A 12,814-nucleotide genomic window follows, 5' to 3' on the forward strand; every position below is an offset into this window, starting at 1 on the left:
TTTCATCAAGAACAACTTCCTAGTGATCAGTAAGCCAATGGATCAATTAAATCCTAAAGAGAAAGAGTCAGCTACTCATGCTGTTTATACAAAAAAATTTGTACAATGTGATGGGAGAGAAGCCTGGCAGCTCTAAAGGGCCAAAGACATAATGAAGGCTCTGGGTAAAACTGAGCTATGAAGGAGTCAATCAAAGCCATCAGCCATCTTTTCAAAAAGCATTCTAAAATTAAAGGAGCCTGAGCAACAAAACTAGAGAGCCTAACGTAAGGACTATTACCCAAACTGCAGTGGATTTTGTCATGTCTGGGTGAAAAACCCTGTTTGTCTGGGATTTTTTTAAAACAGACATCTGATAGAAAAAACCAAAATCAGTTCCATAAACGTAGAAGGCGCAGATAAAGTAACATTTTTAAATGTTAACAGAATGTTAACAGAAAATATAAAAGCAGATAGGAAAGAAGACAGGGGAGGAAGTAAATCAAATGATAAACACTAAACAGTTGTTCTTTCAGAAAGAAAAAGTGAACTCTTCAATCACTGTGTGTGAGAGGGGTGAGGAAGAGACTACGGATGAGAAGCATCAGGTAGTTTATGTGTTATCTCCCCTGAGGTACAGAAAGGAAAACTGAACTACAAGCTCATTTTAGATATTTCTTTCATTCTGCATTTTTATGTATTTGTTTAAAGCTACAAACTATGACAGCTTATTACCATTTCATACTTTGGGCTAATAGTCTTTGAAACAAAATTCTCAAGTTTCCATTTACAGAGCATCAACATTACTCCTGTGCAAGCCCTTCTGAAAAGCACTCTTTTTACATGGTTAGGGTACTTTACTATACAGTTTCATGATTTCTACTGACAAGAACAAAATCTTCTGTATTATGGATTTCAACTCTCTGGAATATAAAATACTTTGAATACAACTAAAACTTTACTGGAAACAAGTTAATGTACCATAAGGGCAGAGGGGCTTTTAAAGTCAGTTTTAAGTACACTATTCCATTCATACAGAAGCTTTAATCACCAACAGATGCAAATGGTAAAGCTTATAATGAAGAAACTTTAAGCAGATACTGCAAGAATTACTCATTCCAGCAAGTACTAAATCTTCAGGACACAAGCCAAATCCTAGCAGCAGGAAAAAACCCAACAAAACACCGAACAATGCCCCAGGGTTCCTCCAGAACACACTGCAATCCAGGACGGAAGGCCAGGACAGCCAGCTTCCTCTCAAGCTCATCCCTCCCTGAGCTTCAAAACCAGGACACCGAGTCCTCCCTTCACTCTGCTATGCTAGAGAAACCTCAGAACTGTTATTAGGGAGATGTAATGACTCTGCCATAACAGAATCACCAGGTTGTAAGGCACCACACATTCTTTCCTACACTTTCCTAAAATCATTAAAAAAAAAAAGAAAAAAAGAAAAAAAGAAAAAAGAAAAAACCTCTCTTGTGTAATCAACATCTGGCAAAAAAAAACAAGTGCAAGCACGGTACTGCAATATCAAGTACAAAGGGTTTGAAAACTGAGCATTATAGCAACAAATACAGAGGAGATTTGCTGACACAATACCAACAGAAGGCAAATGGAAACCGCTGCTTCTCACATGTCATAAGGAAATGAATGGGGTGCAACAAAGGGATGCGGCAGTTTAACTGATGACACTGATTAAAATAAATGATTTAATGACACTGATTAAAATAAAAGAGCAAGGAACTATATGCTTGGAGATTTTTGACAAGATCTAACTGTAGAAGGCCTTAGAAGACAAAGATAGGGACAGTGGGACTATTATTGGCCATTTGCTTACTTTGAGGGTTTCCTCAAATTCAGAAAGATGTAGAAGCCTTACACATGCAGGGTCTATCTTCCCAAAACAGCATAACCAAATTCTCCATGAGTCCTAATCTTCCTTGAATATTTGCAAATGAGAATAAGATACTGAAGGATCTCTTCCAACTCACTCCATCTCACTGTGATTTTGGCTCAAAACACTGAGGAAGGGTCCATGAAGCCCCAGGAAAGGCTACAGATCCTACCCAGAATTCATTATACATCTAAAGGAAAACTGAATCTCTTTATGATGTCACTCATGACTTCAGAAGATGAAAGGTGATCAATACATTTCTGAGTATTTTACTTGGGGAAAAAAAAATCCTCTTCATGACAGTTTTGAAGCAAACAAGCCACCACAATAAAAATGTAACAAGAATCATAAGTGTACACCCAGCACAGAAAAAACCCTAACTTTTAGCAAGGTTTTAAGGAATGCTTATGGCAGGGGAACTGTAGGAAAAGAGGGAGAAATAGTATGTGAATACAAACAGAATTTGGTAAATCAAAAAAGCAGAATGTATCAGACTGCATCAGACTTGAAAGTTAACCTCTCTCATACACCAACATTCATTCTCTCTGCACCTCATGTTTGGCTCAAAAGGAACAGCAAGAAAAGTCCATGTGAAGTCTCCTTTGTGAACTTTCAATTATGGGTGAAACTATAAACCAAGTAGTTCACAGGCAGCAGAATTAATGAAGCCTGATTTCCTGGCTTTGTGCTTCACAAATGTAATCTTTGGTGTCTACAACAATGTGAAATCAAATTGATGCCAGTAAGTCCAAAAGTTTCAGGAGAGTGGAGGAAACGGGGAACCATGGGTACATTGATCTTGTTGCCTTTGAAAACTAAGATGAAATATGAAAAAGGCAAATTATTAGAAGGTCTTGTCAGCAATAAAACTAAGATGAATATAATAAAATACAGCCTTGCAACTTATACTGTGCATGTATGTAAGGAATACAAAAACCTATTACAGAATTTATGATGACTCACTTGATTTCTTCTTTCAAGCCCTTCATCAAGAATCCTTAAAAATGCTACTTCTTAAAATCCTAAGCCTGACAAGCCAGGAAGGTACTGCTGTTATAGAGAAGGTGCAGTTTACTGGGGAGGATAATGGTGAAGGGAACCAAAGAAACGATTGCAAAGTTACCTGGCTCTCTCCCTTGCTGCATCTTCTCGTGCTTTTTCCTTCTCTTGCCTCTGCTGTTCAATCCGTGCTTCCTGTTCCTTCCTCTTCATCAGCAGCTCCTCCACCCGGGCCTGCCGCTCTGCTTCCAGGGCTCTCTTGCGCTCCTAGCCAGGGAAAAGCAAATTCTCACTGCTCTTTTAGGCATGAAATAAAAACGAATTAAGAGAAACTCTCTGTTAACGTCTGCGGAGCCAAAATGAAACACAAAGCTGTATCTCATTGTGCCCCTGCAGCTACAGCCACATCGTACCTGAACTGCCTCATCCCGCGCTTGTTTCTCCTCTTGCCTTCGCTGACGCTCTTCTTGTAACTCATTTAAGCGCTGTTCGTATTCCTTGAGTTTGTTCAACACATCGTGGCGTTTGTTCTGAGCTTCCAAGGTGTTTATAAAAGCAATTTCATTTACCTGCAAACAATCAGAAAGCCTAAGAAAAGACCTGAGAAGTTGAAATAGGTTTCGTCTTAGGGAATTCCATCCATTTGTTAACTATCCACTTGATAATTAAACTGGTGGGACATTTCTCCAGAATGGATTGGAAAACTACCAACTTGAGAATAAGTCTTTAGGTTTTGTAATCATTTTGTATTGTTTGTTTTAGACAAGACAGGCCATGGAATATAAAAAGAGAATTTGAATTGTATCAGAGAAACAAGAAATTTGGGTAAAATACAGAAAAATCTTTAAATTCTCTCAGCATCAAGATTTCATCAGTCTCTCTCAATCACAAAATGTGTAATGTTAAAACCCAGATGAATAAATCAGTAAAATACACAAGCATTAGTAGAATCCAACAGGTCTTTTGAGCCAAATTTAAATATATGTGTATTACTGATCAAAAAAGTGGAAGTATAGATAGTATGAATAAGAAAAAAAACCAGGCTCATGGTCTAATATTTCTTATCCATATAGCCTATTTCATGAACATGTATTATCTTTTTCAATCACAGGACAGTGCAATACATAAGAACAAAAAATAATAAGAAAAGGTTAGCTTAAAAGAACTTAAATGTGCACGCTAAAAAAAACAGGTAAAGGGAACATATACAGACCGAAAAAAACAGATCATGAAAAAGGGTGGTAGGATAATGTTTGTAACTTTGTTTACTGACTAGAATCCATTTACAGAACGGATTTTACAGGTCAGTAAACAAGCAAGCACTGGGAATTTAGATAACCAACTGGGCAGCAACAGTTACCATGGTCTGCAGCCATCCTACCCATCAGCTATTTCTCTAAAGCCTTCTGGCCCAATTAACCTTGATTTCCAGAACACAAGAACCTCATGAGGCAGCAGATCCTACACACTTAAACACACACAGTATTTGAAACATTTGCTTATCTGGGGAACTATGGCAAGTGTGATTTAGCTAATATAATTACAGAAGTCACATTGGTGTAATGGAATAGTAATCAATGTATGGTAGACTGAATTAGGTAGTCTAGAAACCATTTTAATCCGAGAGAGACAGCAACTAAGTAAAAAAGCAAAATCAGTTTTGTTGTGCTTATCTTGAGTAACACAAATGAACAACTGCATCAATCACAGCTGGGATACATGCTCATCATATAATGAAACAGTTTCAAGGAGATCCATGTATCTTTACTTGGGAAAAACAGTCTTTAAAATAAAATACTTCATTTATGTTATGCTGGTTTTGGCTGGGATAGAGTTAACTCTCTCTGTAGTAGCTAGTATGGGACTATGTTTTGGATTTGTGCTGGCAACAGTGCTGATAACACAGGGATGTTTTAGTTACTCTTGAGCAGGGCTTGCACAGCATCAAGGCAACGGGACCAAAGGGATATTCGAGACCACAGGACATCATGTGCAGCAACAAAACTGGGGGGAGGTTGGTGTGGGGCCACTGCTCAGGGACTGCCAATTGTTTCCTTTTGCATCACTTGTCTTTCTTTATTATTTATCTCTCTTTGTTATTTTTCTTTTTCTTAGAACTGATTTTTTCCCTTCCAGTTATTAAACTGTTTCTGTATCAACCCATGAGATTTCTCACCTTTACACCTCTGATTCTCTCCCCCCATCCCATGGGATAGGAGGCAGAATAAGCATGTGGTTGTGTGGTGCTTAGTTGCTGGCTGGGGTTAAACCATTAAAAGTTTTATCTAAGTAGTATGAAAGAGGCAAACCAAAAAGCATCCATCTAGTGATTGCCTTATGGAATTACGTGTTAAGTCAAAAGAGCACTAAACATACTTAATTTAGAACAACGGCCACATGCTAACTGCAGGTCTCTGTCTATTCCCAGCTGCTCAACAACATTAGTGGTACAAAACACAGCAACACAACTACTGTTTAAGGACACAGAATGCTGGATCTAGAATGGTTTTTTAACAAAAGAGAAGAAATATGAGCTCCCCCCACTTCTCTTTCTACATGCTGGAAAGCAGAGAACTGATCATTAGATCTTCTAGTCCTTCCAGGAGGACTAGGTATCATCAAAAGTGCTGCCACATTCAGTAAGGAACAAAAGCAGCAAGATAACTATCAGCTCTTTATTTCAACCCATCTTTTCCTCCACACCAACCCACCATGACATCTAGTAACAGCTAATTAATTTTAAGTCATATTAGAAAAAACCAGCACCATTTAGACATCAGCATTTATCTGCTTCATGGCTCACATGTGTTCGTACCTAACCCGCACTGTCCTTCACAAACTGCTCAGGAACACTCTAAGGTGCCACATATATAAAGGCATAGCTGTTAAATAGTTCCTCTTGAAAACAAAGTCACTTACCTTAGCTTCTTCCTCTTGTGCTTTTTTCACAATTGCTTGCAGCTGCACTTCACGTTTGAATTCTGCATGGAGTAACTTCTCCTCCATCATCCTGCGCCTTTGATCTAACAATTCTTCTTTCCATTTCCTTACATCTTTCTCCTATATAGAATGAGCCAATTCATTACTGACAATGGTATCTGACAACAGGGCCTGAATTTTCCTCAGGATTTTCTAATACTTGAAGCTTTCTTCACAGTAACAAAATACTTTCATACCCTACACAAAGCCTGCCTTAAGTTTAACCCAAAGTATACTGCTTCAGTTTGGTGAGTTTTACCATTTCTGTTGGATACATGCAACACATTTCTAGTCTTGTCATGCCTTCCCTGAATCTGAGATTTTCCACTATAACCACTCAAAGAAGTTCATGATTTGAAATAATGCTTTAATTGCTGTGATGCACAAGTCAGCTGTGAAAACTACGTAGATGAAAACTTCATTTCACCACTAGTTTCAATCTCTAATATGTCTACTATGTGGAAAAAAATCCTTTTCTGAAAGGCAGCAGTACAGGCCTTTATATCACATAAAGCTTACCCTCTCCATTAATTTCTGAAGCTTCAGTGTCTTTTCTTCACGTAACTTTTCTCTCAGCTGTTGAGCTTTCATTTGTTTCTCCTCATGCTTCTTTTTGGACTCTGCTATTGTTCTTTCAATAAAAACCAAAGTAGAGCAAAAGCAAGTTAGACAATATTAACTGCCAGTGTAGCAAACATTTCTATGCCATTTCAGTAAGAGAAAACAAATAGGCCACTGGAGGGCAATTATTTCCTGTAAATGTGAATACTGTTCTTCTAGACTTCTTTATTTAGTGGACAATGTAGCACAAGCCTACTCATGAAAAAGTACAGAGAGATTTCTGTAGCGCTTTCCACCCACAGCCTAAAACAGAGTAGATTTATGAACAGTTTCAAGCAGCCATGAGTTCGGTTGCTTGTTTTCCCTGGCTAATCCAGGCAGGCAACAACTCCAGCACCTTTTGCGTGAGGGTGACGAGAGTTTCTCGTGCATGTGGATCCCGTGGCCAGGGGGACGTGCAGGCTCTTCCTCCACTCTGTCTCCCCAGGAGTTGCTCTGGCGCCAGGACTCACGAGCTGTACAGATAAAAACAAAGGTGTGGATAATTTAAACACACTTTTCTACAAGAAACACAAATAATAAGGATTAGTTTCTCTAGTTGTCTCTCAGACGGGTTTCCTTGGGCCTAGGTGCAAACACAGACTGAAGCATCTTTAATACCTTTCCTTTTTTAATGCTTAATGATTTTATTACACTTTTATCCAGATGTTAATATAAAACTGGATTTAAAAAATGTAAAATTCTAACACAGAGATGCGGAAGAGAGCTGAAGAACAAAGAGACACAGAGTTAGTTTGAACACAAGATCCATCCTTCCTCAGGAAACAACATAGAAAATAATGTAACTTGGAATGTGTTGGGGAAACTTCTGAAACCTTAACTGGCCATGAGCACAATGGACATTTTTCTAAATTTTTGCTGTCATTTCCATGCAAGCATAGTAAGATGAAAATTTACCTTCATAATCTGCCAAAACATCATTCCAGTCCATAGACAAGCCACAGAAGGATATGCTTCCATTGCCCATATTAGCCTGAAATTTAAAATGAACCAGACGGTAAAAACATAAACCTTAACTCACAGGTGTGCACACACACTAAACAGCGCCCACTCAGCAATATTCAGCAATGCTTCCAAACAGAACTCACCACCCCAAAGACAAATGCTGCTCCCGCTCTGCCAGTAAAAATGAACGCTTTTGCTTCACTACTCTTCCATGGTTACAATGAACCTAACAAGCCCCAGCTTGCCCTATTTTGCTCCCAGAAATAGGCACCAGGACAATGACTACATGATCAGAGGACTCTGTACCACTCAGTTTAGTAAGTACCTGAGTTTAGTAAGACTAAATATACCTCAGTATGGTATAATTATTACATGATGCTATTTCACGTGTAAAATGGGTTATGGTAATGCCAAAACAAACACTAACAAATTCTGTATTCATACTCCACTGACAACAAAGCTTGAATTTGGGTACAGTAAAATGAACTGGACACTCACAGAGAAGTCACTGTCATTGTCAGTCTCAATATTAATGTCATTGTTTTCCTCTGCCTCAATCTCTCTGGTTAACTGCTCCTCCTCTGCAATAGCACTGGCAATGGCTTCTTCATTTGCCTTCTCCAGGCGATCTGCTAACTCTTCTTTCTTAGCAAGGACTTCTGCCATGGACTGTAGGAAACATGACACCAGAAAAAAACCCAAAATCAGTAGCAGGCATGGAACAGAGGATTCCACATAGTTAACATGAATTATACAGTATTTTATTCAACTTCTCTTTACTTACAGTTTTTTTACTGATATATTTTGTGAAGGTAGCTGAAAATATAAACCCCACTAAAAGTGTTAGCAACTATTAACTCATTTAATAACTACATGAAACATGTATGAAATTAATTATTCACATAATTCAAAAACTTATTATACAAACACTGTCATTAAAAGCACAAAGACTGCAATTACTGTTTTAAATACTTACTCCTTAGGGACTCAGCAAGGCATACTCTGAGACATGAGTGCATGCGTGCTGTTACCTCTACAAAAGGAATCATGCTCCGAAGTATCATTTAAAGATTGAAATTATCTGCATGAACTGTGTCTGGAAACTTCACCATAGTTAATACAATGGAATCTCAGGCCATACTTGTCTTTCAACACGAATGACAAGAGAGTGGGGTAAAAATGTAAGCCTGAATATGTTGATTTTCTTTTCCTTCTCTAGTGTGCAGCATTAACCAGTTGACTTCCACTCCAGCTACCGAACAATGTGCCACAATACACAAATTGGTATTTAAAGCTGTCTGATCTGGAGTAGTAAAATGCTTCCAAGAGACACAGATCCCACCAATCTGGCAGCATCCTGAACTGTTAATAACTGTCTGAAACAATGTTAGTGGATGAGATGCTAGAAATCTGCTCTAAAAGCAAACAGGTACTTGGCTTGGAAATTATCTGGAAGGACTCCAGTTTGCAAAAGTTAAAGGGAAAGTGATTCACAGGAAAACTTCTGCAAATCAGAATTTTAATCTAGTTTCTGATAAAACAAAACCAAAACAAACTACCTGAAAGTATAACCTGGATTTTATGTAACATTACTGCAGCTCGCCACTCAAGAGAACCCCAGTGAAGCAGACACACCCTGAGACCTGCAGAATTCTCCAGACAGGAAAGGACACTCTTTTTCGGGAAGCCAGATAAAAACAGAATACTGACTTCATGCTTTTTGCTTTAAGAATGGCATTCCTCCAAACTGGCTGTAAAGGAAGACCCAGCAGAGCAGCTCAGTGAGTCTCAAAAAGCAGAGGTCTGACTTTGTTTCTAAGAGAATTTTGATATCTCATGTGTTTCCAGTTTGAATGATGAGCGAAACTGAAGTAAGACTTTAATGAGAGTGTGAGTTAAAATGACTGATAGTGGAAGGAAATGAAAAATTAGCACAGACATTATTAAAAGAAGTAATGAGAGCACAGACGTCTTTATTTCAAATAACACATTTATATCTTTCTACTTTAAATTCAGAAACTTTACTGGAATTAAATTCTATCATGAAAAGTATCTATGCAACATTATTTTTCCTACAGTAAGTACCTCATACATTTTTTTTAGAGTTTTTACATAAGGCTAACAGTAAACACTGTGCAACACAGACCGAGAAAATTAAGGCTTAGATTTATTATTCACTCATAAATCTTATGAGATTTCTTACCAATCTGGCAGCACTCACATTTGAAATATCTGAGGGATCCATTTCAGTTTCAGATTTAGCTTTTTCTGTTTGATGCCAGTCTGTAGTGTCAGTGCTCTGGGAGGAGGAGGCTTCATTCATCTGCAGAGTTTTTGAACGGCAGTCAGTACTGGTGAGAACTGGAGGCATCTCAGGAGCTGGTTCTAAGGAATCCCCTTTCAGTGCTGTGCCAGTGCTCCCATTGGCTTCTGAGGCTGTGAACTAACAAGAGGCATTTGCAAAATTAACAAAATGGAACATACTGATTTTTAAAGTCAGAGACAGTTTTTAAGGAAATATCTGGCAATAACAGAGTATGCAAATAACTTCACTTATTTCAGGTGCTCATAACCTTGCAAAAGTTGGCTCTTTCTACCTGAAATGTATGTATGAGATGTGCTGACTGCTGACTTTTTGGAAAACATGGAAAAGCTGTTCACAGCATCATCATTTTAATTAGCCAATTTGTGCCAACATCTTAATTCATTTCCATAAATGGAACTGAAATAACCATTATTTAAAAAGCCTTTTACAATCTGGTTATTTCATAAAACCTCTAGACAACATCACCCTTAGAAAATGCTCTGAAGAACAAGTTGCAAGATTTAAGGTTAGAAAACGGTTCCAAATTATGTACTGACCTGAGTCCTTTCAGTTAGAGGACCCTCAGACTGATGTAAAGGATCCTTGTGTACCAGCTCTGTGCTTTCGGATGCAGCACTGTCAGTGACTGAACTCCCATGCTTGTTTTCTGCTGGTGGTGAAATTACATTTTCTTTGTCACTGTCACCTCTGGACTTCACTGATTCTGCAGCTACAGGAGCTTTTGTTGCCAAAGGTGTGGATCGAGATCGAACGGGCCTTCCACGCTGAACTGTTTCCCAGCCTTCTGCATCCTTTCGATCTACATGAAAAAACACCCCCATTCTCAGAAAGGAAGACTTATAAATAGAAGCATTAGACACAACTATTTTATTATAGTATTACACAAGTTGTGGGAGAAAAATGTTCTCTTTAAAAATCAATACCAAAAAAATCAATGAAATATTCTTTAGCAAAGTTTTTTACTTCAAGGAATGCTTTTGGTATTACAGACACTGGACAACTCTATTCATGGGACATGTTCTGTTACTGCAAAGAGTGAAGCTACTCAGACACAAAAAGGTGTGGGAAATGGCAACATGTACTTAAGCTTGCCATCCTTTTTCCTTGCTATTTCATGAGACAGTAAAGCACAACAAAGCAACCACACCTGCTCTTCTTTGCAGCAACAGTAACGTTAGAGGCCTTTTGTGAAAGTACAGACATAATTGCACAACTTAGCATGGAAAGCAGAAATGTGGCTTACTATTCTTCCAGTGTTTTGTTTACTTCTTTTTCTATTTGCTTCACTCTGATAGCAAAAATACACTAATTGGTGTCAGCTTTTAGAAAATTGCTCCTCCTGGATTCCAGGAAATTGCAAAACATTGCTACAATGGGACTGCAAACTGAAGGAGAAAATAGAAAAGCAGTTTTCTTCAATTTACTTTGATTTCTATGTGGCTGTTACATATGACTTTCTAATCGACATTTCTGATATCTGATATTGGTACATACGTGAAAACCATTTGAAGCTACATTTGTCTGCCTGAAGCATCAGGTCTTATGTGTGACCAGATTTCCAGATTACAAGGTGAACCCCTTCTCCATATGTAACATTTTTGTGGCCAGCAATTAATAACAGCACATCATTTTCCATGTACCTTGAAACAACTGTAAGTGATTATTTGAAGCCTGACAGTACAGCTCACAAGTGTGAAAGGTAAGCTCAGGCCTGTCTATTTGCTGAACAAAAATTCTTGCAAAAACTTCAAGAACTAACTATGTATATACTGTCCAACATACTTTTGGCAAAAGCTGCTTTTAAGATTGCTCACATGAAAGGAAGAGAAGGGTGTAGGAGATTACTTTTACCTGGAGGAGCAGAGATGCAAAAAAACCCAACACTAAATTGCCTGTTTTACAGAGGGTAATAATCTAGAATACAACTTGTAAAAAAAATTAATTCTCTGGGTATTTTTAAAGTTTTTACCAGCAAAGATGGTCATGTAGCTCAGGCATAAAGACCAGAGCTTGAGCTCAAACATTAAAGTTTAACATATGAACTGGACTAAACAGTTGTTAGGTGGACTTGATGTTCAACAGCAGCAGTAACCAGTAAACTGGAAATCAGCCAAAACCAGAACTAATGGCACTTTCATCCTTTGCTGCCCTTGGCATCCAGCATTTTACAAACATTGCTGGTTTAACTATTGGGTTCTTTTAACATCTCAGGATGAAACACAGCAGCCTGGCCCAACAGCTGGTGTAGATCCTAAGTTACCAGGGAATTTGACAGGACTGTACTGGAATTTATCTTCACTGAGCAGCTCATGCAACAGCTGTTTGTACATAACTATATAACTGTTCACAAACCTTAATAATAATGGTAATGACAGATGCAAAAAGATTATATGGTATTTTACTATTGAATAATTAGTAATTGAGTAATAGTAATACTATTGGTATTTTATTGTTTCACTCTAGAAAAATTGCTGTGTATTTTAAAGTAAATAAAATTTCCAAACTCTGTGAATGAACATGGCTGATCTCCTCAGATCACTGCTGGTACCAGAGTCTGCAAAAAGCCTTTCTGTGTTCCTTCCCCTTATGTGCATTCGCACACATTTCAGAGTCCCACCAACCAGAGATGGGCAGTCAAAACCACACCAATTGCATTTTTTCCTTTGCCACAGACTTTCCATCTGACCCTGTAGGCAACACTGGCCTTCTTTTCATTTCTTCATCTTCATCTAGAAAAAATATCATTACCTACAGGAGCTAGTGATGGGAACATGTTATTGCCCTCTCAGAGACAATCTTAACTCCAGCGGTTCTCCAGGGAACAGGGTTTAATTCCCCAGGAATCACAACCAGATTTACAGCAGAAAGCTCACAGCATCTGGCTCTGCATCCTGTGGGACAAGGACTGCTCAGGCCCTTTAAGGAGCACAGCTGCTCCCATCCCACCAACCTTAGTAACTGATGGGACCACAAAGACTTTGCTGTATCTGGCTTAGGCCAAAATCTGGCCAAGAAATTTTGCTGGCAAGTAACAGACACCAGAGATTGTTCAGAAGAGCTGCTAAAATCAA

General features: G+C 38.4%; 1 protein-coding gene across 2 annotated transcripts in view; it reads right to left on the reverse strand.

The window, feature by feature from the left end:
• SCAPER (S-phase cyclin A associated protein in the ER) overlaps positions 1-12,814 on the reverse strand; it is a 136,444-nt gene that overhangs the window by 94,757 nt on the left and 28,873 nt on the right. The window contains exons 9-17 of one of the 2 annotated variants that reach the window (XM_032123235.1): positions 10,280-10,542; positions 9,621-9,860; positions 7,916-8,086; positions 7,370-7,445; positions 6,810-6,927; positions 6,371-6,482; positions 5,792-5,932; positions 3,286-3,441; positions 2,997-3,139 (exon numbers count right to left, since the gene is read on the reverse strand). In XM_032123235.1, the coding sequence (XP_031979126.1) occupies positions 2,997-3,139; positions 3,286-3,441; positions 5,792-5,932; positions 6,371-6,482; positions 6,810-6,927; positions 7,370-7,445; positions 7,916-8,086; positions 9,621-9,860; positions 10,280-10,542 (1,420 nt within the window). The remainder of the gene's footprint in view (positions 1-2,996; positions 3,140-3,285; positions 3,442-5,791; positions 5,933-6,370; positions 6,483-6,809; positions 6,928-7,369; positions 7,446-7,915; positions 8,087-9,620; positions 9,861-10,279; positions 10,543-12,814) is intronic. The other variant, XM_032123234.1, reaches the window with a different exon arrangement.

The sequence above is a fragment of the Corvus moneduloides genome, chromosome 13 (assembly GCF_009650955.1).
Source record: "Corvus moneduloides isolate bCorMon1 chromosome 13, bCorMon1.pri, whole genome shotgun sequence".
Lineage (NCBI taxonomy): Eukaryota > Metazoa > Chordata > Aves > Passeriformes > Corvidae > Corvus > Corvus moneduloides.